The sequence below is a fragment of the Orbicella franksi genome, chromosome 9 (assembly GCF_964199315.1).
Source record: "Orbicella franksi chromosome 9, jaOrbFran1.1, whole genome shotgun sequence".
NCBI classification, from domain to species: Eukaryota; Metazoa; Cnidaria; class Anthozoa; order Scleractinia; family Merulinidae; genus Orbicella; species Orbicella franksi.
Genome location: NC_138153.1, coordinates 11,665,310 through 11,690,283, shown reverse-complemented (window position 1 = coordinate 11,690,283; position 24,974 = coordinate 11,665,310). Strand labels below are relative to the sequence as shown.

At 39.9% G+C, this 24,974-nt stretch overlaps 3 protein-coding genes and 1 pseudogene across 3 annotated transcripts in view; all 4 read left to right on the top strand.

The window, feature by feature from the left end:
- The window catches only part of LOC145497133 (uncharacterized), a 36,707-nt gene extending 11,920 nt beyond the window's left edge, over positions 1 to 24,787 (top strand). The window contains exons 13-28 of the mRNA XM_081476932.1: positions 233 to 516; positions 1,273 to 1,389; positions 1,974 to 2,040; positions 2,184 to 2,242; positions 14,589 to 14,705; positions 14,958 to 15,021; positions 15,913 to 15,971; positions 16,470 to 16,589; positions 17,188 to 17,257; positions 17,747 to 17,822; positions 18,874 to 18,976; positions 19,301 to 19,362; positions 20,271 to 20,390; positions 20,815 to 20,854; positions 21,758 to 21,847; positions 22,775 to 24,787. Of these exons, the coding sequence (XP_081333058.1) occupies positions 233 to 516; positions 1,273 to 1,389; positions 1,974 to 2,040; positions 2,184 to 2,242; positions 14,589 to 14,705; positions 14,958 to 15,021; positions 15,913 to 15,971; positions 16,470 to 16,589; positions 17,188 to 17,257; positions 17,747 to 17,822; positions 18,874 to 18,976; positions 19,301 to 19,362; positions 20,271 to 20,390; positions 20,815 to 20,854; positions 21,758 to 21,847; positions 22,775 to 22,893 (1,567 nt within the window). The 3' untranslated portion in view covers positions 22,894 to 24,787. The remainder of the gene's footprint in view (positions 1 to 232; positions 517 to 1,272; positions 1,390 to 1,973; positions 2,041 to 2,183; positions 2,243 to 14,588; positions 14,706 to 14,957; positions 15,022 to 15,912; positions 15,972 to 16,469; positions 16,590 to 17,187; positions 17,258 to 17,746; positions 17,823 to 18,873; positions 18,977 to 19,300; positions 19,363 to 20,270; positions 20,391 to 20,814; positions 20,855 to 21,757; positions 21,848 to 22,774) is intronic.
- LOC145497138 (adenosine receptor A1-like) lies at positions 5,048 to 8,532 on the top strand. The gene has a single exon (XM_081476936.1). The coding sequence runs from the start codon at positions 6,605 to 6,607 to the stop codon at positions 7,538 to 7,540; it is 936 nt and encodes a 311-aa protein (XP_081333062.1). The 5' UTR covers positions 5,048 to 6,604; the 3' UTR covers positions 7,541 to 8,532.
- On the top strand, positions 8,010 to 9,465 carry LOC145497340 (uncharacterized; annotated as a pseudogene).
- Positions 11,362 to 14,565, top strand: LOC145497137 (adenosine receptor A1-like). Its single transcript, XM_081476935.1, has one exon. It carries the CDS (start codon positions 11,363 to 11,365, stop codon positions 12,296 to 12,298), a length of 936 nt encoding a protein of 311 aa, XP_081333061.1. The 5' UTR covers position 11,362; the 3' UTR covers positions 12,299 to 14,565.
- Positions 24,788 to 24,974: the final 187 nt, after the last annotated feature.

Genomic DNA, 24,974 nt, shown 5'->3' with positions numbered 1-24,974 from the left:
GAGACGGAATTGCTATGTTATGTAGTCATCCAAGCTTCGTAAAAGTGAAACCATTTGCCCGAACGGCTAATTTCTGTTCACGCATTATAAGGACTTCGTGAAACGTCTCAAACTACCAATTACTTTTTAAAACATAGCATAAGACCACAAGTACGCATTGCGGACCTATGTTTAAAACATGGTAACCGATCAAAACGATTTCCGAATCATGCGAGCAACTTCTTTCCTGCAGGTCAATAGACTGTGAAGACATCGACGAATGCGCTAAGAACAATGGGAAAGGAGACTGCGACTACGCGTGTGCAAACTCTGCCGGATCATTCCGCTGTTCATGTGCCGCGGGCTTCTACTTAGACACGGACGGTTTAACATGCTATGATATAGATGAATGTCAAACACACAATGGAAACTGTTCTCAGAAGTGCGTGAACACGCCTGGGAACCATTCGTGTTCATGTTTTGATGGTTACGTCAACTCTGGGCCAAATGGAACAGACGTTATTTGCATTGACATTGGTAAGACCTTCACGCAGAGGATGTCACTTGTGTTTTCCTATCCTTTCCTTTTTGGGTGTGTGTCCTTTTTGGCTATTTGTTTGGTTCTTTTTTATTTTGTTTGTTCGTTCAGTTTTATTGTATTTGTCCTATCAGGATCATTGTCAGATGATTCTGCCATCGATCCGTCTATAATTCAAGAGTCACAGCAGAATTTTAAAAGTTTTTGTCTTAAGACCCATCTTGAATTAAGAAATTAAATCAAGCTAATTTCAAATCATTTTAGGGTACAATTTCTACTGGAGAAAGGCCCACATTCAACAAAACAAAATCCTGGTCCGCAAAAGACTGTTAAGTTAAAGAAATCAAGCGAACACTAAGAAACAATGAGAACCAGCAAACAAAAACAAAGCATGAGGCATCCGATTTTAACTGTTCGGCCAGTCAACGGTTTGTCTTCACAGTTGTCAGTAACCTTTTCCTCTCTGGTTTCTGAGGTGCGCAACTTCGACTTCAACTTCAACTTTTTATTGCTCACCTTTTAAAGAGTTAATTTACATCAGTAATATAAAATAAAAAGCGAGAAGAGAAATAAATGTTGCATATGGCTATGAAAAGAATAAAAAATATATATAAGTGCGTGGTAACCAGAATAGCCATTGGCTTTCGACCTGGTTACCGCCATGTTAAGCGAAATGCGGAGAACAAATATACATTACGGAGGAATACATTAATGAAGGCGATACTCAATCTTCTTTCTGTATTTTCTCACGATAGATGAATGCTTTGACGACATACACAAGTGTGACTCGCGCGCCGAATGCCATAACACACCTGGTAACTACTCGTGCCAGTGCCCTGACGGTTACACTTCGCAGTGGAAGGATTGTATCGGTAAGGGGTAATGGAACAGGGCTATAAATCATGTTACCTAAGTGGAAATTGTTTGAAAGCAATTACATAAAGAAAAGTTTAAATTTCCGTAGGATATCCTTACTCTGTAAGAGTCGAGTTTCTCATTCGCTAAGATGCAAATTTAGGTTAGTGCGATGCCAAAGATTTTGTGTGCTCAAAGCTTCATTTACGTCTAACTTCAAGGTGTTGAAATTTATCGTCTCTTAGATCTTGAACTCAGGATTCACCAAACAGATCAATGTGAAACTGATACTATCTTTCATCACCATGGAAACTGATACCCTCAAGATTTGCTAGTTAAGATGTAATTACGCTATGGGTGGAGTACGCGTGTTAAATGAACGTTTCTCAATCTGTACTCTCCTGTACCATTATAATATATTTAGTTGTAAGAGGGCGAGTGGCATTCTAACAGATCAAACGCGCGACATTGAAGGAACAGTTTATAATTTAGTTACTAACTAAGATTTTAGGCAAGTCAATTAAATTCGCAGCTATTTAACGACACAAATGGTATCGTTACGTGATTTTTGTTTTTTAACATTTGTCTGCTTTCTTTTTAGATGTTGACGAATGCACCAAACCCGAAGTACATCAATGCCAGCAAGTTTGTAACAACACCGCTGGAAGGTAACTGATTTTTTTGCTGGCTTGATTGTTTGTTGTTTGTTTGTTTGATTGTTTGTTTTGTTGTTGGTCTATTAAGGACTGTGAGAAAAGATAGCGATGAATGCACATCTCCATAATTGGCCATATTTCATCTTATCTTTTAGCTTCCATTGTGAATGTAGAGAGGGCTTTTTCCTGAAAGACGACAACAAAACCTGCGGTGGTATGTATAGTCACTAACTGAATTGTTTACGGCCTAACCTCTCTAGTACGGTCACCAAAGGAGCAGATCTGAGTGTCTTTATTATAGAGGTGTTCGTATTTAGCATAGAGGAAGAGATTATATGAATTCTGGTTTCGCTGGGACTAAGTTAACTGTCGATAATATAGTGTGTCCATGTTACGGAGATGTCTGTAAGTAGACGTTTGACTGTGATTTGCTTTCTGAGTTTATTGTATCTATAATAACTTATAATTATTGATTATTAATATATGATATGATATATATATATATATATATATATATATATATATATATATATATATATATATATATGTCTGAATTTATGAAAACCGTGTTAAAGACTTTGCACCAAAATAGCGGGCATGTTTTTGAAAAAACGGTTAGAAAATGTACATAAATATGGCCATGTCGCACCGAGAGTGCTATCTACCTCGTGTACTCTTAATAGAGTCCATACCATGCCAATACAAGCCTTTAAAGTCGCTGCAAATGAGTCGAACGAGCCAAACAAAACTAAATTAGAGCTTAAATTGATCATTTGGTTCGCCGCGGCACTAATTTAGACATGCTTAACCTCTGCGATTTCACCTAAATGACCTCACTATGTCTTTACTGTGGGTTAAATTAGCCAGTCACGCTAACAAGAGCATGGTAAGCAGTGGAATCGGTTATTTACCTCTATATTTCAGCCAAAAAGTAGCCGTTACGTGACATTTCATTTCAATATCTGACCGGATTCGCAAAAACATAGCCATAGAATTTGACTTGTCACTGATAATCTAACTTGCTACAATTCTGTCCTAGAGCTAGCTTTCCACGAGGCTTATCGTAGCTCAAATAGCAGCAAATAACTCTCCTGTATGCCTTTTGAGGCCAGGAAGACTAAATTCACCGTCTTTTCGTTGAATCACGAATTGTACAATTTAATTAAGAGTGCTTTTAACATGAAATTGGAGTCTAAATCAACACGAACGTACAGATATCAAAACCGCGGCGGAGAGCTAATCTATCGCTTTCTAAAGGCCTGCATCGTCCTAAATGGACTGAACAAGAGCTTCCTACATCGAGAATCGATTGAACTTCAGACAAACTAGGCCATAGTTAGCAGTAAGCGAACACTCAACATGTTGTCGTTACGTCAATTATCGCCCGGAAGCCACGCAAATAAATTTCTTCCGCGCTAGCGAATCACAGACAGTTCTGATACTTAGCTAAGCCGAGAACGCCTAAAATTGATAAAACAAGGAAATTCTACTCACGATCAGCGCTTAAACTCATGTTCTTCTCTCTCCTCGTGGCCATGTTTTGTTGGCAAATAGCAATGTCCCGGATGTACTTCAATTTTGTCGAGCGCGGGATGGCACATCCAACAGACTTTTTTTCTAAGTCTTTAGCTACATCAAAGTTCAAAGCAAATGACGCCAACCGCAGCTAGAAATGTCTAGTCCATTGCACGTCTAAGCCCTAAATTGATGTGGCGAAAGATTTTTGCTGTCTAAAGCAAGCACAACATTATCGCCACAGGGCAAACGGCCTTCTGTTACAGGACTAAATGTGACCCGTACAGTTTACACATGTCCTCAGGTCCGCCTCAGGTACGATAATGGACGACGCTTGCTAGCAAATCGTTAGACTTGGGCCTTCATTGGACTTAATGATGTCCTCGGGCAAACTTCCTTTAGACAGCAAATACAGAACGCTAATCGGTCGCTCCTTGTCAGAGTCACCGCGCGAACTGAATTCAGACGAGTGTAGCCTGGGCTAAACTTAACGCAAATTAAAAAAAGGGGGGGGGGGGGGGGTCGATAAATAATGAAAAAAATACCTAAATAAATGAAACATGCGGCAAGGAGTTTCTACATTTCATGCTAGGTAAGATTTACAAGCTGCTGTCATAGCGAAAGCAGAAAAAAAAAAACAGAGAAATGAAAAAAAAAAAAAATCAAAAAACACCTGATTCAGTCTTTAACACCGTTTTCATAAATACATACATACCTACCTAGCTACCTACCTACCTACCTACCTACATACCTACATACCTACATATCTACATACCTACATACCTACATACCTACATACCTACATACCTACATACCTACATACCTACATACCTACATACCTACATACCTACCTACCTACCTACCTACCTACCTACCTACATACCTACATACCTACATATCTACATACCTACATACCTACTACCTACATACCTACATACCTACATACCTACATACCTACATACCTACATACCTACATACCTACATACCTACATACCTACATACCTACATACCTACATACCTACATACCTACATACCTACATACCTACATACCTACATACCTACATACCTACATACCTACATACCTACATACCTACATACCTACATACCTACATACCTACATACCTACATACCTACATACCTACATACCTACATACCTACATACCTACATACCTACATACCTACATACCTACATACCTACATACCTACATACCTACATACCTACATACCTACATACCTACATACCTACATACCTACATACCTACATACCTACATACCTACATACCTACATACCTACATACCTACATACCTACATACATACATACTATCACAAATGAAGACAAACTGCACAATTTAGTTGCACACCTATATTTCGACTGCCTACAACAGTCTTCCTCAGTATATATGAGTTCATGAAGATCGTTTATGTGTGGCTGGTGTTTGTGAAGATTTATATATATATATATATATATATATATATATATATATATATATATATATAAATAAAATAACTGAGCTACTACGCGCGCTCTCATTGGTCGATAGGTGTGTTTAGATGAGAGTGTGACGTTTAAGATTCAAGCGTATTTTTGAGAATTATTTTAGAAAAGCAATAGAGCATTTTGTCCATGTTTACCTAGCCTCATCTAAGCATTCGGGGGCTTGGGAGAATTCTGTAAACATAACTTGAGAGCTTGACAAAAAGCATAAATTAGAATTGTATAAGAAGTAAGGTTTATATATATATATTTTTTTTCAGTGATCAGCGAAAAAAAAAGCGATTTGAACTTTGCTCGAAAAGTTCCTCACATTTTATTCGCCATTGCTCGCTTTTCTCAGTACTCCAAGGGTGCTTTCCATTATGCCAAAGATTCCAGAAATTTCGGTCGGGATTCAAATGGAAAGGTCCGTTTCAGATTCTTCCGCCCGGAATATTCGGGATCATCTCCGGAGGTGGTCCATTATTTCGGTCGGAATATTCCTACCGAAATTCGCCGTCAGGTTCAATTTTTGACAAACTGGCTCTTTGCCCTAATTACGGAAATGGGAAGAGCCATTCCTATCGGTTGGCACGGTTTAACCGAAAAAAGTCGTTCCATTTTCCTCGGGTATTCACACGGATCTCTGACCGGTCGGTTTGGCATAATGGAAGCACCCCTATGCTGTCGCGTGCTAGTCGAAATCAATTTCCGGCCGTGTTGCGAGCCCGCGCTCCTTGTTCGACAACAACCGGCGATCAAACATTGTTTAGTGACCAAACATTTTCCCGTTTTGACACCTTGTTTGATCGTGCTGGATGGTGTTTGATCGCGATTAATAAAATTTGAGCCACGTCAGACATTTGATCAAACATTGTTAAGTTCTGTCCAAACGGGAAATGTTTGGCGATCAAACACGATCAAACATTTTCTCTTTTAGACACCTTGTTTGATTGTGTTGGATCGTGTTCGATAAACATTTGATCAGCATGTTTGCTCACCAAACAATGCTCATCGTGTTTAGTCGCCAAACATTTCCGGTTTAGACAGGGCTTAAAACATTTTGTTCGTTCAAACATGTTTGATACCGTTTGGCCACTCAATTTAACAACAGCATGTTTGGTCACTAAACATTGTTTGATCGTGCAAGTCAGAATGCAAGTTTTGTTCTCAGAACGCTTTCATGAACTGCCTTCTGCCCGTAACTACGATTGAAGTGCGGTAAATTATTTCTTCGAGCTTAAAGTGAGACCTACAATTGTTAGCAGTTGAGTGGTTTGCCAAATTAACCAAAGTGCAAATTTATTTTTCCTCCACAAACAGTCATTATATAACAAAAGACACAAAGCTTATTGTACAGGAACCAGGTTTCATTAAGAATATGCAGCTGTGATTTTCTCATCATGTCAAGAGAAAAAAATTAGTTCTTAAATTTCTTTTTTGTCAGTAAATGTCTTCTTTTTTTTCTTTAAAGAGGCATCGACCGCCGAACCAATAGAATTTTTTTTAAGAGAGCCTCGTCAAAACTATTCCTTTGCATTTCGCTCAGCATAGGAAAAGCTCAAACAACACGAAAGATCCTCACAATGTCGACCTCTGATTCAGAATTGGAGAACAGCGATCCCTTCTTGCTTTCCCAAGCCATTGTAAGCATCTTGCTTTCCACACCAGCAGTCGTCACAAATTTTCTTTTACTGGTCACTGTCTTTCGAGATCCGAGCCGAAATCAGCCATTATGGGGGTCGCCTGTTACTCTCTTGGTAGTAAATCTGGCCATGTGCGACTTGCTCACAGGCGCTATTCCTGGTTACTGCAGTCTTTACTACAACATCGCAATATTTACAGGTCAACCAAAACAAGAACTTGTCGACCTAGGGACGGGAATGACCGCTGCTGCCGTTGTAACAAACATCGTATCATCTTGCACGATCGCAGCGATGTCTTTGGACCGTTTGTTTGCAGTGTCTTCTCCGCATCAGTACACGGCACGTGTGACCAAAGCCAAAATTAAAGTTTTCATCGCCGTTGTTTGGACTTATTCTCTTCTTTTCTCAAGTCTTGGTCGGATGGGAGTATCAGTAGCTGTGTTTGTGGTTCTGTATTGCCATATTCACGTGTCGGTTCCCCTTGTCATTCTGCCTGTGGTATACTGGAAAACATACCGCGCTCTTCGCTTGCACAACAATCAAGTACGAAATTTGGCTAATGGGAGAGAGCAAATCGACTTGGTTCACAGGAGAAGAGAACGCAAAATGGTGTCCGCTTTTCTTTTGGTTCTTATCTCGTTTTACCTAACTTTTGTGCCTCAGTACATTGCACAGAATATTTACATTCTTTCTCCATCTTTGGCAGAGAGATCTAATTTTAAGGTTTTTCTTTATGCATCTAACAAATTCGTCTTTTTGAATTGTACGTTGAATCCTTTTATCTATGCTTGGAGAGTTCCCAAGTACAAACGGGCATTCATGGCGGTTTTTGGCAGGCGTGTTTACCGGTCGAGAAACGTTGTTGGTGATGCATAGGTCGGCAAACACGTTCCATCTGTTCTCAGTGCCGACGGGCATTCAAAAAGTTTGATGTATGGTAGCAAAACGTCGTGTAATAAAAGGCAATAAATGACGCACTTAGCGACCGAAGAAAATAATTTGTTAAAATTTTAGTATTGTGAAGCATGTTTATCTTTTTGGCTTTATAACCTTGTGTCATGATCGTCTTTTAAAAAAGCTATACTACTTTAGTTTTATGAGGGAATTGAAAAACAAGACGACATAGCGCAATTAAACATCAGCAAATAAAGGAAAGAAATATATTCGCTTTGGTAATAAAAACTGCTCCTATTGTTCCTCCACGTTGACCATAAAATGTAAAAAGTTACTTCGATGAGGAGGTCGGTGGAAAAACTTTGGCTAAGATTACTTCCTTTCATTGCAGCTGAACGCATTCGAGAACATGAGAATTAGAATTTGTTTTACTGCACGGAATAGAATTGACATGCACAGAGGTTGAAGACAGCGTTTGTTACTCACTATTTTTCACTTCCGCTGTGGTCTGTTAGCCAGGAGTAGGTTGATATCATAAGCAGTTTTAAGTTCTTTTTCGGTTAAAAAACCTCCCGTTTGGAAATTTGAATAAAGGCCATTTTTAATGTTTGCAAAGAAAATAAGGAATTGAACAAAGGAGTTGTTTTTTTCGTTTAATGAAACATATTTTCCTATAACCGCGATGATCTCTTAATTCTTTAACTGTCCCTTTTGTAATGAACTTTTGCTATTGTCTTGTGTTGATTATCTTCAAGTCAACTTTGAGCAAGCTGATTTCTTGCCATTTCCTGTCGTTTTTATATATCCTCTCAGTGTTATAGGCTCAAGACTATGCAGCTGTGGTTTTCACATCATGTCAAGAGAAACAAATGAGCACTTAAATTTCTTTTTTGTTTATGTTGTCTTTTTTTTTTTTTCTTTAAAGAAGCATCAATCGTCGAACCAATACAATTGTTTTTAAGAGAGCCTCGTCAGTTGCTTTTCTCTTTTAGATTTAGAATTGGAGAACAGCGATTCCTTCTTGCTTTCCCAAGCCATTCTAAGTTTCTTGGTGTCCACACCAGCAGTCGTTACAAATGTTATTTTACTTGCCACTGTCTTTCGGGATCCGAGCCGAAATCAGCCATTATGGGGGTCGCCTGTCACTCTCTTGGTTGTAACCCTGGCCATGTGCGACTTGCTCACAGGCGCTATTCCTGGTTACTGCAGTTTTTACTACAACATCGCCTTATTAACAGGTCAACCAAAACAAGAACTCTCTGGCCTAAGGACGGGATGGACTGTTGCAGCCGTTGTAACAAACATCGTGTCATCTTGTACGATCGCGGCGATGTCTTTGGACCTTTTGTTTGCAGTGTCTTCTTCGCATCAGTACGCCGCACGTGTGACCAAAGCCAAGATTAGAGTTTTCATCGCCGCTGCTTGGATTTATTCTCTTCTTTTCTCAAGTCTTGGTCGGATAGGAGTATCAGTAGCTGTGGTTGTTGTTCTGTATTGCCATATTCACGTGTCGGTTCCCCTTGTCATTCTGCCTGTGGTATACTGGAAAACATACCGCGCTCTTCGCTTGCACAACCAACAAGTACGAAATTTGGCTGATGGGAGAGAGCAAATCGAGCTTGTTCACAGGAGAAGAGAACGCAAAATGATGTCCGCTTTTCTTTTGGTTCTTATCTCGTTTTACGTAACTTTTTTGCCTCTGTACATCGCACAGAATATTCACCTACTGTCTCCGTCTTTGGTAGAGAGATCCAGTTTTAGGTTTTTTCTTTATGCATCTAACAAATTCGTTGTTTTTAATGGTACGTTGAATCCTTTTTTGGAGAGTTCCCAAGTACAAACGAGCATTCTTGGCGGTCTTTGGCAGGCGTGTTTGCCGGTCGAGAAACGTTGTTGGTGATGCATAGGCCGGCAAACACGTGCCATCTGTTCTCAGAATAGACGGGCATTCAAAAAGTTTGATTTATGGTAGAAAAATGTCATGTAATGAAAGACAATAAATAACAGACTTAGCGACCGAAGCAAAGAATTTGTTCAAATATTAGCATCGTGAAGTATGTTTATCTTCTTGGCTTTATAACCTTGTGTTACGATCGTCGTTAAAAAAGCTATGCTACTTTAGTTTTATGAGGGATGGAAGAGCAAGACGACACAACACAATTCAGCATCAGCAAATAAAGGAAAGAAATATATTTGGTAATCGCTTGGGTACTAAAAAATGCCCCTATTGCTCCTCCACGTTGACAAAAAAATGTAAAAAGTTACTTCGATGAAAGGTCGGTGAAAAAACTATGATTACTTCCTAACATGGCAGCTGAACACATCGGAGAACATTAGAAATAGAATTTGTTTTACCGCATGAAATAGAAATATCATGCACAGAAGTTGAAGACAGTCTTTCTTAAACCACTATTTTCCCCTCAATTTTGCTGTGGTCTGTTAGCCAGGAGTAGGTTGATATCATAAGCAGTTCTAAATTATTTTTCAGTTAAAAAAGTCTCCGTTCTCAAACTTTAACTTAAGTCAGTTTTAAATGATTGCAAATAAAATATTGAATTGAACGAAGGTTTTTTCCTTCTCATGAAACGTATTTTCCTATAACTGCGATGACCTCTCAAGTCTTTGAGGTGGCTTACTACAGTCTTGATGGAGTTTAAGGGCACAACTTTTAACTATTTTAAAACATGTTCCAAGTTGTTTTTCTTTTCTCTTTTTACTGTTTGCTTAAGTTATTTACCATTATATGTGACATTTGAACAATTTAAACCTAAATAAAAAGGCCACAATGAACGACCGAGTACCTAAGGAGAGACTGGGCACTAGTAGGTTTAATAACGTTTTTCTCAAAATCTACTTGTTTGACGCCACCTCAAAATTTCAGGAATTAGAGATTCGTTGTAATTAAACATTGATGAGAAGTATAATAAAAATCTGTGAGACAGATTTTTCGCAAACTAAGAAAATGTGATCTTTTGCCTATTTCTAAAATGTCTCACAGATTTTTTTTTAACATTTTGCCTTTTAATGCGACTCACCTCTACAAATCAACTGTGAAAATTTCATTATAGGTCATATGATAGGTTCTCGAGTAATCTTGGATAAAAGACTGGTTTTACGATCTTGTATGAAAATTCTGCCGCGTATGCCTTTTATTTAAGCGTGCGCTCATGTGACGCCACGTATCGCGCGCGAAAAAGCAAGGTGAATTAGAACTCTTTTACCGGTATTTATCTTTCTTTTTTGCCGTGGTTTATCGGTCCTGGGCTTAAACACGTGTATGAAAGCAGTTTGAAGTTATCGCTATGAATACCAAAGTGGTTTAACGCGTTTCAAATGCTAAATTTGTTTTCGTTTCTTCTTAGGGTTACTTGCGTCATTTCTGCACGCGCGAGTAATACTGACCTCTGCCATGCAATTGTGACGCGCGTTACTGAGTCTCGGATAAACTGTAGTAAGCCACCTTAACTGTCCCTTTTGTAATGAGCTCTTGCTATTGTTTTGTGGTGATTACCTTCAAGTCAACTTTTGAACAAGCTGATTTCTTGTCATTTCCTGTCGTTTTCATATATCGCTATAGTGTTATAGGCTCAAGACCATGCAGCTGTGGTTTTCACATCATGTCAAGAGAAACAAATGAGTACTTAAATTTCTTTTGTGCAAGTGCCTTCTTTTTTTTTTTTTTTTCATTAAAGAAGTATCAATCACCGAACCAATACAATTGTTTTTAAGAGAGCCTCGTCAAAACTATTCAGTTACTTTTCGCTCAGCATAGGAAAGGCTCAAACGACTCGCGAGGTCCTCACAATGTCGACTTCTGATTCAGAATTGGAGAACAGCGATTTCTTCCTTTTGTCCCACGCCATTCTGGCTATCTTGGTGTCCACACCGGCCGTCGTTACAAACGTCCTTTTACTGGTCACTGTCTTTCGAGATCCGAGCCGAAATCAGCCATTATGGGGGTTGCCCGTAACACTCTTGGTTGTAAACCTGGCCATGTGCGACTTGCTCACAGGCGCTATTCCTGGATATTTCAGTCTTTACTACGATATTGCCATAATAACAGGTCAACCAGAACAAGAACTGTTTGGCCTACAGACGGTAATGATTGTTGCTGCCGTTGTGACAAACATCGTGTCATCTTGCACAATCGCGGCGATGTCTTTGGACCGTTTGTTTGCAGTGTCTTCTCCGCATCAGTACACCGCACGTGTGACCAAAGCCAAAGTTAAAGTTTTCATCGCCGTTGTTTGGACTTATTCTCTTCTTTTCTCAAGTCTTGGGCGGATGGGAGTATCAGTAACTGTTGTTGTTATTCTGTATTGCCATATTCACGTGTCGGTTCCCCTTGTCATTCTGCCTGTGGTATACTGGAAAACATACCGCGCTCTTCGCTTGCACAACAATCAAGTACGAAATTTGGCTGATGGGAGAGAGCAAATCGACTTGGTTCACCGGAGAAGAGAACGCAAAATGGTGTCCGCTTTTCTTTTGGTTCTTATCTCGTTTTACCTAACTTTTGTGCCTCAGTACATTGCACAAAACATTTATCTTCTGTCTCCGTCTTTGGCAGAGACATCCAGTTTCAGGTTTTTTCTTTATGCATCTAACAAATTCGTCTTTCTGAATTGTACGTTGAATCCTTTCATCTATGCATGGAGAATTCCAAAATACAAACGAGCATTCTTGGCAGTTTTTGGCAGATGTGTTTGCCGGTCGAGAAACGTTGTTAGTGATGCTTAGGCCGGCAAACTGAAACATGCGCCATCTGTTATCAGAACAGACAGGCATTTTGTTGGACAAACATTTCGTTTAAATGAAAGAAAATGAATAACACTTAGGGACCGAAGTAGAGAACTTGTTAAAAGTTTAGTATTGTTAAGTATGTTTATGGTGTTATGAGGGAATTGGAAAGCATTCAACGCGACGCAACACAACTAAACATCAGCAAATAAAGTTAAGAGTTACATCAATGAAAAACAGCTGCCGAAGGTTTTAGTCAGCTAATACCTTATTCATAGGCTTACAATTATCTCTTTTCTTGTTTTTTGTATAGATAAATGTTGTCGTTACTGTTGTTGTTACTGTTGTTGTTGTTGTTGTTGTGAAAACTGGTTTGGCTAATACCTAGTACTTTAAGAGTTCTATCATGGCAGCTGAACACACACGAAAACATACATGAGCAAGCTGAAATTACTAAATAGAATATGATTTTGTGTTACTGCGTAGAATAAACTGATTCACACAGAAGTTCAGGACAGCTTTTCTGGCCCACTATTTTTCGCTGTGCTCTATTAGCCAAGCCCAGGTTGATATCATTACTAATCAGTTACCAAGAGGCCTTTGTCTGGACTGATTTTTTTGTTGACCAAGTCGTCATTCTATTCACTTCTAATGGCAACCTGTCATATAATAATTTGTCCATCTATAATAGGCCATTGATCAAATTGTTGAAATTATCCGGGCTTTTGCGGTCTTCGGGAAAAGAGGGGATTTTAGGTCATGATCTTGTAAATCGTAGTGCATCAAAGCTATGACAATTGACAACGGAATTTGACGAATCTATAGCAAGGTTTTTTTATGATTTTACAATTTTTAATAATAATCCTAATATTATTTTTAATAAATAGTTTCAAACAATCCACTATTTGCTTGCGTATGTTCCTTTGTCCCCCCGAACTGAATTTGAATATAATATTTGAAAAATCAGATCATTCACTTGACTGGAGATCTCTAAATCAAACGCTGTCTCGAGTAATATTAGCTTACGGCTTCAAAATGGTGGATTTATCCCCTGAAAGATCTGTGGCACTGCATTTTAGACGACTTTGAGTCATTTGGATTATTCTTACGTCTTGTAAAATCAAGACTTAAACTAGAAGCAAAAGCGGGCGACACCAAAAAATGGATTCCTTTTGCAGATGGTGTACAAGTTGCTATTTCCAGTCCACTTGACCACCAGAATAATCGCCAATAATTTATGTGAAGATATGATGTAATTCCCTAAAATATTGTAATTAACATAGTAAATGGTTTGAACCCAGGAGTATCAGTAGTTCGTATAGAGTGATCGTTCGGGTGAGTGTAGTTCTGAAAAGAACTGTTGTTGGTGACTGACGTTTCGACAACCTGAGCGGAAGTCATCTTCAGAGTCAAGTGAATAGTGTTTGTCAGTCGATGATGTTATAAGTCTGGTCCGTTGAACGTAATTGGTCAGTATAGCCATGATGGCTAACCTAGAACAAACGCCTCTTAACAGATGTCAACAACTACCGGCGCCTTACAAACGACTTATCCATGACGGAAACGAAACCGACAAACGGACTTCTAACAGACCGACTTAAAAATACACGGACCAAAACCCGACCTATTTGACTAACAATAGACGGATCGAAACCCACCAATGACTGATGACAAACTTAACACGAGTCTTTCAGCTAATACCATCATGGCTATACTGACCAATTACGTTCAACGGACCAGACTTATAACATCATCGACTGACAAACACTATTCACTTGACTCTGAAGATGACTTCCGCTCAGGTTGTCGAAACGTCAGTCACCAACAACAGTTCTTTTCAGAACTACACTCACCCGGACGATCACTCTATACGAAATATTGTAATTAATTAACTTGATGTCTTTCCTCTTCAAATTAATAAACTATCATAATTTAAGTATCTTGTTTCGCCCCAACCTTTCTTCATCTTTCTGCTTTGATTTTCGTCAGTTGTACTTTTTTGTTTCTCTGTAATGCACTCTAGTGGTTATATTGTACGTGTAATTTGCTCTGTTTATTTGCTCAATACAGATTAAAGAAAAAAATACCTCTTACTAACCGAGTTCAAGGGCCGTACTGTAAGTTACGGACCGAATTTTTCCCCATCGATTTTCACGAAACAATTTGGCAACAAAAACAGCTTCAAATTTTAGCAGGCCGTACAGTAGAATACGGTCCGCTAAATTAACCAATCACAGCGCGCGTACTAACTGAGAGATATAATAAAATATTTATTCCTGCTTATCTTCAGATATCGACGAATGTAAACTGAGCAAATGCGAAAGAGGTTGCGCCAACTCGGTCGGAAGTTATCAGTGCTCATGTCCTGCTGGTTATCAACTGGCATCGGATGGCCACCACTGCGAAGGTAAAATACGTGGAGTTATAAACTTGTTGGTGTAGTTAAAGTTCAAATTGAAATAAATTAGATAACATAGATGAGAACCATATAATATACATTAAAATAGTGTGTGGTGTTGGAAAGAAGTGTTGCAGAAACTGTGACTTGGAAGAATAGCAAGTTTGCGCTTTACTTTAGAGGTCCGCTTTCCCTGTCGTCAAAAATCCACCAGTTTGAAAATGGTTTCGTTAGCCTCTATATTTTTCCTTATGTTATTAGACATTGACGAGTGTTTGGACAACAATGGCGGATGCGATCACAGATGTTTTAATGAAAATGGCAGGTAACGTGCTGTGGTGGTTCAATATAATATTATCCTATTGTTTCCTTTACATCATAATATATTACCATACAACAGAACAACGGAGATTACCAAATCGTCCCAAGGGAAATAACATTGAACCGCATCATTGATATTTCATGATTAAGTTTCGAGAGTGCTTTTTTATTTCATCGGATGAAGAAAGCTTGCCAGCCCATGGAAAGTTAACAAGTCATCAGCGTCTCATTAGAACTCAACATAGTGTTCGCGTGTGCTGGTGTACACTTGACCAATGAAAACCGCTTTAGCTATAATCACTTGTTAGTGTGAAATTTTCCATGCTTTGCTCTCTCTCCCTGTCCCGTGGATGTAAACCCTAACTCCAATAACGATATCTTTTTGTAAGACCAGAATCTTTGAAAGTGAAGAATGATCATCGCAGTAAATTTTCCAATTTTAGCAATTGGAGAGAAGAAGCCTGATTTTTTTTTCAGGCTTCTTCTTTCCAATTGCTAAAATTGGAAAATTTACTGCGATGATCATTCTTCACTTTCATCCATAACTACAGTTCAAATATGAATTATTTCATATATACTTCACTAGAATCTTTCTTGGGGAGCAGGGGTGGTTCAGTGGTGAAAGCGCTCGCCTCCCTTCAATATGGCCTGTGTTCGAATCCTGGAACTGGCATCATTAGTAGGTTAAGTTGTTGCTGATTCTCGCTTTTTTCCAAGGATTTTTTTCGGGTTCTCCGGCCGGTTTCCTCCCTACATAGAAACCACCACTTTAAAATTCCAATTCATTCTGGACACAGTGGACGAAGAGCCTCTCTGTGGGATGAGCCAGTTCAAATTCCTATTTATTTTAATTCTCTCAGCCTTTTACGTTTCGGGTTTTGTCTTTCTTTATTAGCTATTCATGTGCCTGTCGTCATGGATTCAAGCTGCTACGGGATGGATCAACATGCAGAGGTTTGCAATGGACTCAGCTATTCTTGTTTATCATTGGCCTTAGAGCTGTTTTCAATTGAGTGTCTTAAAACCAAAACCAAACCAATTCCTTACCAATTGGGCTGCTCAGCCAATCTCAAACCGTAGTGAAACCAAAACCAAAGTAATCGCCTGATTACTTTCGACAGTCAATTGAAAACCCTTCTATTCCAAGTTATAAGTATTATAAGTGGGTTTCGTCAAATGGCAAGAAGCCTTTTGATTGTTAGGGTCTAGAAAACAGTAACAACAGATCTAGCTCTACTTCAAAAAAAAGTGAATATCGGAAATTGAAACGAAACTGGATTGGTTTTCTAAGCAAATTTTTCGGCTGGTCAATGTCGTATTGAACACCTTACACCTTACAATTATATGCGCAACGACACCTAGTGATCTGAGAAACGATGCTCTAAGTCCGATCCAGTTCCTGATCTGATCGTTGAAAGATGAGTAATCGTCTCTTCATTCCTTTGCCATCAGATATCGACGAATGTCTGCTAAACACTGCGTGTTGTAACCAAGACTGTGCCAACACAGAAGGAGGTTACAACTGCACTTGTTACCAGGGATACGCGGCCATTAGTAACTGCACCTGTTTAGGTAAGTCCCACAGCAAGAGATGTGCAAGGTTCCCAACAGACCTCTTAACTTGCAATGAAATCCTGTCAATAAGACCAAATATGGGCCGTAAAGGCCCCGTCCACGCTACGTCAGAAAAATTTGAAATCAGCGTTTTCAATCTGAAAACGTGTCAAATGTTTTCCGTTCACACTACGCCGGAGAAATTTCGAAACGCCATGATCAGCGGTCATTTTGGATTTGTGTTTGAGGAAATTAAAACTCGATCAGGGAAATCACATGATTATCGTGGCGTCATCGTGTTCGAAAAACTCCGTTTTCAAGATGTTATCCGTCCACACGAAAACGTAAAGCCCGTGTTTTCTAACTCCTCCGGTTTGAAGAGCGTTTTCGAAAAGCTCCGAAAAAAACAAAACAAAACAAAAAGACCGTATAAAACAGGATGGTTGTTAGGGTGGATTCCACTGTACTTGCAGATAATTTATTTTGATATTTTATTCAACTCAAACTTAACTAGAGGGAAAATGAGGTGAAGAAATGTTAACTTAACGTTCGATAAAAACTTCTAATAACAAATAAGAGCCAATAATATCATCTGCTATTCGATCTTCGTTTTCAGATATAAACGAGTGTCAGACAAATAACGGAGGATGTGAACAGGTCTGCACAAACAACCCTGGAAGTTATGCGTAAGTGACTTGTACATGTATTATAGCCCTTCAAGTAATATATCAAACACAAGAGACAGTGTTTCATCGAGATATCCAAACACCGAGAAGTAAACTTGAGTGGTGAATATCGGTTTAGTAATTCAAGTTCTTCACGGGTCACGCAAAACGTTCAGGTCACGGATCACGAAGAATAATTTTGTAAATTCACGTTTCAGAAAATAAAACATCAGCTAATCACTCGTCACGAGAATACCCCTGTATGACCCTCTACATAACCTTATCCAGACACTTGGGTAGATTGGAGAACTCTCGAAACTTATGCACACCCTTAACTGCGTCTCTGGTTTGCATGACTGACTTGAATTCTCCAGACCCCCTTCGAGTTTAGACGTGGCTATGTAACCACGAAAAACTGCTCTATATTGTTTAATTGAATATTATAACTTGCATCGTATGGAAACCATCCTCTTCCGTCGTGGGTCACTTACTAATATTTTTTTTCCTCAGATGCTCCTGCAACTCGGGCTTTGTGATGGACAGTAGTGATTCCACGCGTTGTGTGGACATAAACGAGTGTCTTACGGTAAGAAAAAAGGAAGTTGAGATAATGCAGCCTTGAAAGATTCGTAGCTAAAAGATGACCGCTTTTTGTTTCGTTCCGTAATTCTTAGTGTCTAACCTTCCTTGCATGCATATTCAGGGCAAAAGAAATGCAAAGTAGCAGTTGGGCCTTGAACAGAAACCGGCCAACATCTAATGGATTTAAAGTTTTCAACAACTTCTTCCTTCTTCTTAGTTCCTAACTCTCCTCTGGGAGAATAGAGCCGTCAGGAGAAATAATATCACCGGGCGCATGCAGTGCACATGCAGCTACCAGTTTCCGCCTTAGGACAATGCTAGTCTCCTCTGCGGCTGCTAAGTAAGGTTCAAATAACGGCTGCGTAGGAGACTGGGGAAGAAGAGTTTCAACATGGAGAGATGTTGAACGATTTGACTTGGCAGTTATTTGGATTCTTGAAACCTGAGAAATGCAATGTCTGAGAAACTTTCAAAATACAGTCAACTCTCTCGTAAGAGGACACCCTCGGGAACTGGAAAAAGTGTCCGTTAATAGAACTGTCCGGTTACGAGACGTATTCCCATAAGCGGACACCCAAGAAAAATATGACAGATGTCCGCTTACCGGAGAGTTACATTAGCGAGTGTTAATCAAAGACAAATTTCATTTCCATGAGTCAATTATTATATATGAGGTATCCGCTTACGAGAGTGCGTAAGCAACAGAAAAATTCAACTTTTTATTTTCAAAAGTGTCCGCGCACGCTTACGAGAGAGTGTCAGTCCGCTCACGGGAATGTGTAAATACAGAGTTTGACTGGGAGGTAAAATGGGGAATTGAAAACAGTGTCTGTAAGTAGAGCGGTCCGCTTACGAGAGTGTTCGTCAGCGGAAAGTTGACTGTAGACAAAATTTCGAGGATTTCTTGCAAATTGATAGGCTCTGCAAGCAGAAACATTAAGGGGTTAAGGTATTGGACCTCAAGTACATTAACCCTATACTGCTTGGAGTATTTCACTGGTGAAGAGAGACGTAACAATCCCAGGTTTCCTAACTATGACTGGCGTCTGTTTCAGGACAATGGAGGTTGCCATCATAACTGCACCAATAATCCTGGTTCGTTTCAATGTACTTGCCATCCAACGTACAAGCTACAGATAGACAGAAAAACTTGTGGACGTAAGTGAAACTTTATTGGACTTCTTCATAATTAAGCCTTGTTTGAAGCTTAAAACGCAAGTTCTATAGGCAATCTAGGAGGCAATATTTTCATCTGTTTCTAGCCTGACTCTCCAGAATTAGACGATCTCACTAATCTCGTTACCAGCCACTGGAAGCTTGATGTATATTTCATCTACAGCTCCGAAATTCCTTCTTTTTTTTAGTTTACAAAGGGATGATGAAAACCTATCATGTTTTTAGTATGCTGTCTCGGTATTTTCATGGTCTTTGCCTTCAAAGTCACTTACGTTTACAAATTGGGTCTTCTTACATCGTATTTAGATTGCCCCACGTGTGATGATTTTGAGGCCTTGTTAGTGACCGTTGAAGACCTAAAAAATAAGGTACGTGGTTAAAAAAATAATGATTAATGAACAAACAACGAACGAACGAATGAACGAACCGGAGCGATCGGTCGAGGGAGGGAGGGAGAGAGATAGCGAGATATCGAGCGAACGAACAGACCAACGGACGGACGGACGGACGGACGAACGGGCGAGCGAACGACCGACCGACCGACCGACCGACCGACCGACCGACCGACCGAACCAACGAACCAACGAACCTGCAAAGCAACGAATGAACGAACAAATGAATAGATGAAAAAATATCACAACACACATGTTTGGCGTATTTTTGTTCTACTGAGCCGGAGGTCCATTGTTAAATTATTAACTGGTCTACGTTTTGATTCGTAGTTCTAAAGTAAGAATACCAGAAATACCTCAGTTGAAGAACAGTCAGGGCTTAAGTTATGTCACGGTGTTACAACCATTCATTTAGCATCTAAACTCTGGCTCTTATCAGGCTAGTCTCCTTCCCAGCCGTTATTAACGTCGTCACGCAACGCCTTTTCCCACGTAAGTGGTTTATAGTGGAGTTGATGGGGAGAAGAGTTGCGTGACGACCTCAATGACAGCTCCGAAGGAGACTATTGTTAGGCCTTGTCTTGGCGCAGTTTACGTATTCTAAAGACATTAGACTGCGAGCAGGCTCTCTCTTCCTCGAAAACCGAGCGTGACTGTGACAGTGACATGCGAGCGGCGATGCCACGAGCCGCCAGTAGCACGGGGGTCTTCCGACGCCCGCGCTACTATCGGCCTTCGGCATCGCCGCTCATACGTCACGCTCACAGTCACGCTCGCGCGCTTACTTGTTTTGCGTTCTTCCCAACGGATTTTTGAGGAAAAGAGAGACTGCTCGCAATCTATAAAGACATCTGCTTAAAATGTTTACTGTTTTCTCATTTAAGCTCGCTTCCATTGAGGTCTGGAAGCAGAGTATTAGTAGTCAAGGATGCATCTTTGGATTGGAGTTCAAGCCCGATGGAACATCCTGGAGGAAAACTCCCTGTGAAATTTGTCATTGCCAGGTTGGTTTACACATTAATTGTATGGTTTATTCACCACGAGTGAGGTCAAGATGGCTGGATGATTTTTTTCTCGTGTTCAAGTACCAAGACGTAGTCGAGGTCAATAAAAATGGAAAAAAAGAACATGGCCGATATCCAGTCTTCTTGACTGAACAAGCTTGGTTAATGGAGGAATATTTTCTTGCGCAGAGAAGTGGGACCACGATACTCTAACGGGGCCGCTTTCAACTTTCCTCGAGGTTCAACAGTGTTATTGTTCAGTCTTGATGGAGCAGTAGCTTGCCTTGCTTCGTAATCATGGTTCTTCGGTTATCTGCAAGGTGGTCTCTTGTCAGCTAACTTATCATGATTGGTCTTAAACATTTAGGGATTACTTTTGTCTTCACCTCCATCGAGGCTTACACAGCTCTTTTGTTTTCTTTAGGGAAACCAGACTCGCTGTGAAGCTATTTCTGGTTGTACGGGTAAGTAATTACAACTGAAAACAGTTGATTTAGCTGTTTGTTTGTTTGTCTGTTTGTTTGTTTGTTTGATGTCTGATTATTTGGTTGCTCCTAGAGTTAGTGTATTATCTTCAAAGGCTGGCTTTAACTAGCGCGTAAGCATAACAATGAGCAGACGCAGTAACGATAATTAGTGCCCTTTGTTGGGAAAATGTTATAACAAACGATGCTAATTATCAACGTCTTAATGTAGCTTAGGTCCCGTCACCCTACGCCGTAGAAATTTGAAAACGCACCTTTGTTTCTGCGGTTAGGTCTGCTATCCACACTAATCCGTCACGAAAACGGAGCTTTTCGTAAACGCTCTTCAAACCAGAGGAATTTGAAAACGCTGGCTTTGCGTTTTCGTTTGGACGGACATTTTGAAAACGGGGGCTTTTCGGAAACGATGGTGTCACGATAATCATGTGATCTCCCTTACCGAGTTTTCCTCAAACAGAAATCCGAAATGACCGGTTATTGTTGCGTTTTTAAATTTCTCCAGCGTAGTGTAGACAGAAAACATTTGATGCGTTTTCAGAGTGAAATCTCCGTTTTGAAATTCCTCCGGCGTAGTGTGGGCGGGGCTTTATACCAGTCAGTGAAACCAGCGCTGAGATATTCAGAACAGCGCGTGAGCATCTAACAACAACAACAACAACAAAAACAACAACAACAACAACAACAGCAGCAGCAGCAACAACAACAACAGCAGCAGCAGCAGCAACAACAACAGAAATAATAATAACGTTAAGAACTTCTTTTCCACCACCCACCCTCCCCACCCCAGACTATTTCCTCTTCGCCCATATCTATTCGCAATAAAGGACATAGGACTTTTGCTGCAACATTTGACAGTCTTCCTTCAAATTGTCACTTAATTAGACAACACGACTCCATCCCCCAGTACAGAAGAAAGCGTGATGATTACTGATGACAATGATGATGACGACGACGAGGAAGATGCTACTTCAAGTAAGAAATGTCTGTAATTTATATGAGCATGATCACGGCTACTAATGACGTCTTTGACAATCTTCCATAGAATAGCCCGTCCAGTTTTTGTTTTTGTTTTTTGTTTTTTGTTTTTGTTTGTTTTTTTTTTGTCCGACGAGTCATGCCAGATCACATAAGTTGGGGGGACAAGTGCTACTTTTAATAAATGTTCGCTAAAACAATCGTAAATTCCGTTCAAAAACATAGCCCAAACACTCGAGAGTACTTTGCTAGTTTCCATGTCATCTTGGCGCCATAAGTGGCTTAGCAACCTCGAGCCCAAAACTATGGGCTCGTCGTCGTAGTCACAGTTGTGTGCTCAGTAACCTGGCCCATGAATGCAAGCGAGGCTGGAGGTGACCTTGCTTTGATACAGACCTCTCTGCTTTTATCATGTAAATGAAAACTAATTAGCATAAGAACAACTTGATTTGCACAACAAAAGCAGTGGGGTCTGTATCAAACCCAAGATCACCTTCGACCTCGCTGCCATTCTAAGGCCAGGTCACTGAGCAGACAACTGTTAAATGGTCTGTTCATCATCAGTGTGATACTCGTTCTTTAGGCCAGACGGCAAACTGTAACCAATCTTACCCTTCATTACATTCCCCGAGCAGGGGTTTTATCTTGTTATGGTTTTCTACTTTTTTTATCCTTCCGCGATGTACTCATGGGATAAAAAAAAGAACAGTCGTCTTTGACACAGTTATTGTCATGAGCTGTGGAGATATCAAAGTTACGGTCTCGCTGCAGACCAACCACTAAGTACATGGGCTTTTTCTTCCCGCACAGAGATTAGCCAGCTAAAAGCCAAGCTACACATTTGAGTTCTTTCCCAAGTTTTTGATTTAAAAGGCGCACAAACAAGATGAATTTGATTCACTTTTTAATCTTCATCCTTTTTAGGTGGTGACGAACGCACCACTCGCACCACTGTGAAGATTTCCCCTACTCCAAGACAACTTTCGGAGAGTGAGCTGTTCACCATTAACAAGAAACGCCGACAGAGGAGGGGATTTTCATGATAAATCATGTATAAAAACGAATCCGTGTTAAACGTGTGTAAAACAAGGGTAGTTTAACCTTTAAAAAAAAAAAGATAAGTTAAGAATATATGTTGGGGTGTGATAGTGGGAATTCGAAGCCTTCAAGAAAGGAAAAACTGTTTGTTTTAGGTAATCTGCCTGAAGTCTCTCTCAAGCACTTTTCGTGTTCAGATGTTCGCCTGTTTGGCTTTCAAATTTGTCCCTGATCATGTAGTGAAAACAAATACTGTGGTTTGCTTCTGTGGACCTTATAAGGTCGTTTACCAGCTCGCCTATAAACAGTTGAAACATGTGCAATGTTCCTGAAAAAGGTAATTATGCGTACAATTTTGAAGTCAAGCAAGGGCTTTAATATATTGAACACCAAAATGTTTCGAAAAGAATTCTAGCAGGTTTAGATTTGTTTCTTCGTTTTGATGATGTAGAATATTTAGTAGCTTTTTGGAAGTTTTAGTACATAAAGTTTCTTATTAAGTTACCTATATCTTTTAATACAACTTTTATTGAATAAATACAGACAATGCTAAACAATGCTGTACTGCAAATAAGAGTAGTTCTTGGATGACTGATTTCTTTACTATCTTGTATCTTTTGTTTTAATTTTATTTCAAAACAACTGTAGCATGTTTACATATCACGACAAACGTCACAGTGATTTCAGCTAAAAACTTATCATTTTCTTCAAACCCTCTCTTATTATCCATTTTGACATTTCCTGGTATTTTGTGTTCCACCATCTTGGATCACGTCAAACACCCCCGCCAGAAGGTCACGTGGCAAACATATATAGCACAGAGCCTGTTATAGATGAACTAGGCAGCAAAAATCCAATAGGAAGTTTCGATATCTTGCATAACATCAGCAATTAGCAAATTTGGGGAGCTTTTCGCTTTTCCGCCACATTTCACAGCATGACCTCATACCGTATTTTCTCGATTAAACGCCGGGTTCCGAATAAATGCCGGGTCTACTAGATAAATAGGGAAATAAGACCACCCAGTTATTTATACTGGAAGTTATAGTCGCCCGCCCGCTCTTTCGGTCGTCCCCACTAAGCGAGAGCCCGGAACAGGCTAAATTATATGATACTTAGCTCTCAAAACTTATGAGTAAAAACTCTAACAAACTCCAGGCACAGGGGACCCGAACACTATATCAGCAGTAAAAATAAATGTGCTGTTTATATTTACCTGTGTTCCTGTGTCTTTTCGAGTCGTTTAGAAGACATTTGAATGAAGTGAAGGCTGTTTATATTTCCGAATATTATCTCGTCTGCCACTTTGTAATTATGACCTTCCTATTACGTCTCAAGTTTCTATTATCCTCGTTAACTATTAACTCTCATCGGGAGAGTTAATAGTTAACGATGTTAATCGAAACTAAGCGGTAGGCGAGATAATATTCGGAGATGTAAACCGCCGTCGCTTCATTCAGATCCCTTCTAGACCTTCTTAACAACTCAAAACAACTCAAAAAGACACGAGAACACAGGTAAATAACAGCACATTTATTTTTACTGCTGCTATAGTGCTCGGGTTCCCTGTGCTCCTGGGTCGAATAAATTGCAAAAGCCAAATAAACGCCAGATTCACGAAGACAAATTTGAAATTAACGCTGGGGGTGTTTAATCGAGAAAATACAATATGCACAACTCAAGCATGAGCTTTTGACATCTCGTGGTTGTTGGTTTATTTGGCCCTGTAACTGTCATGCTAATCACGTAATCCCGGAGGACGTCATACCACAGGAAGGCCCAAGCTCACAATGCGAGGAGTTATTATTTTTTTAAATTTTAATGCGAACGGCGTTCAGCGCGCGAAACGTGACCCAGTTATCGCCGGCATCTAGCGCCTTAAACCACTCGGCCACCGCAGCTTGCTTAATCTTTTGAAACAAATATTGTATTGACATGGTATTGACCCCCCGGTGGTGGGGATGGGCCCCACCCCCACCACCAGGTGGTCAATGCCATGTCAACCCCAGGGGTAAGCCATCAAAATTTGCATTTTAAAATACTACAATATTTGTTTCAAAAGGTTAAGCAAGCATTGGGTAGGCTA

Coding starts and splice junctions, on each gene's coding strand:
- LOC145497138 (XM_081476936.1), top strand. CDS start 6,605: ATGTCGACCTCTGATTCAGAATTGGAGAACAGCGATCCCTTCTTGCTT.
- LOC145497137 (XM_081476935.1), top strand. CDS start 11,363: ATGTCGACTTCTGATTCAGAATTGGAGAACAGCGATTTCTTCCTTTTG.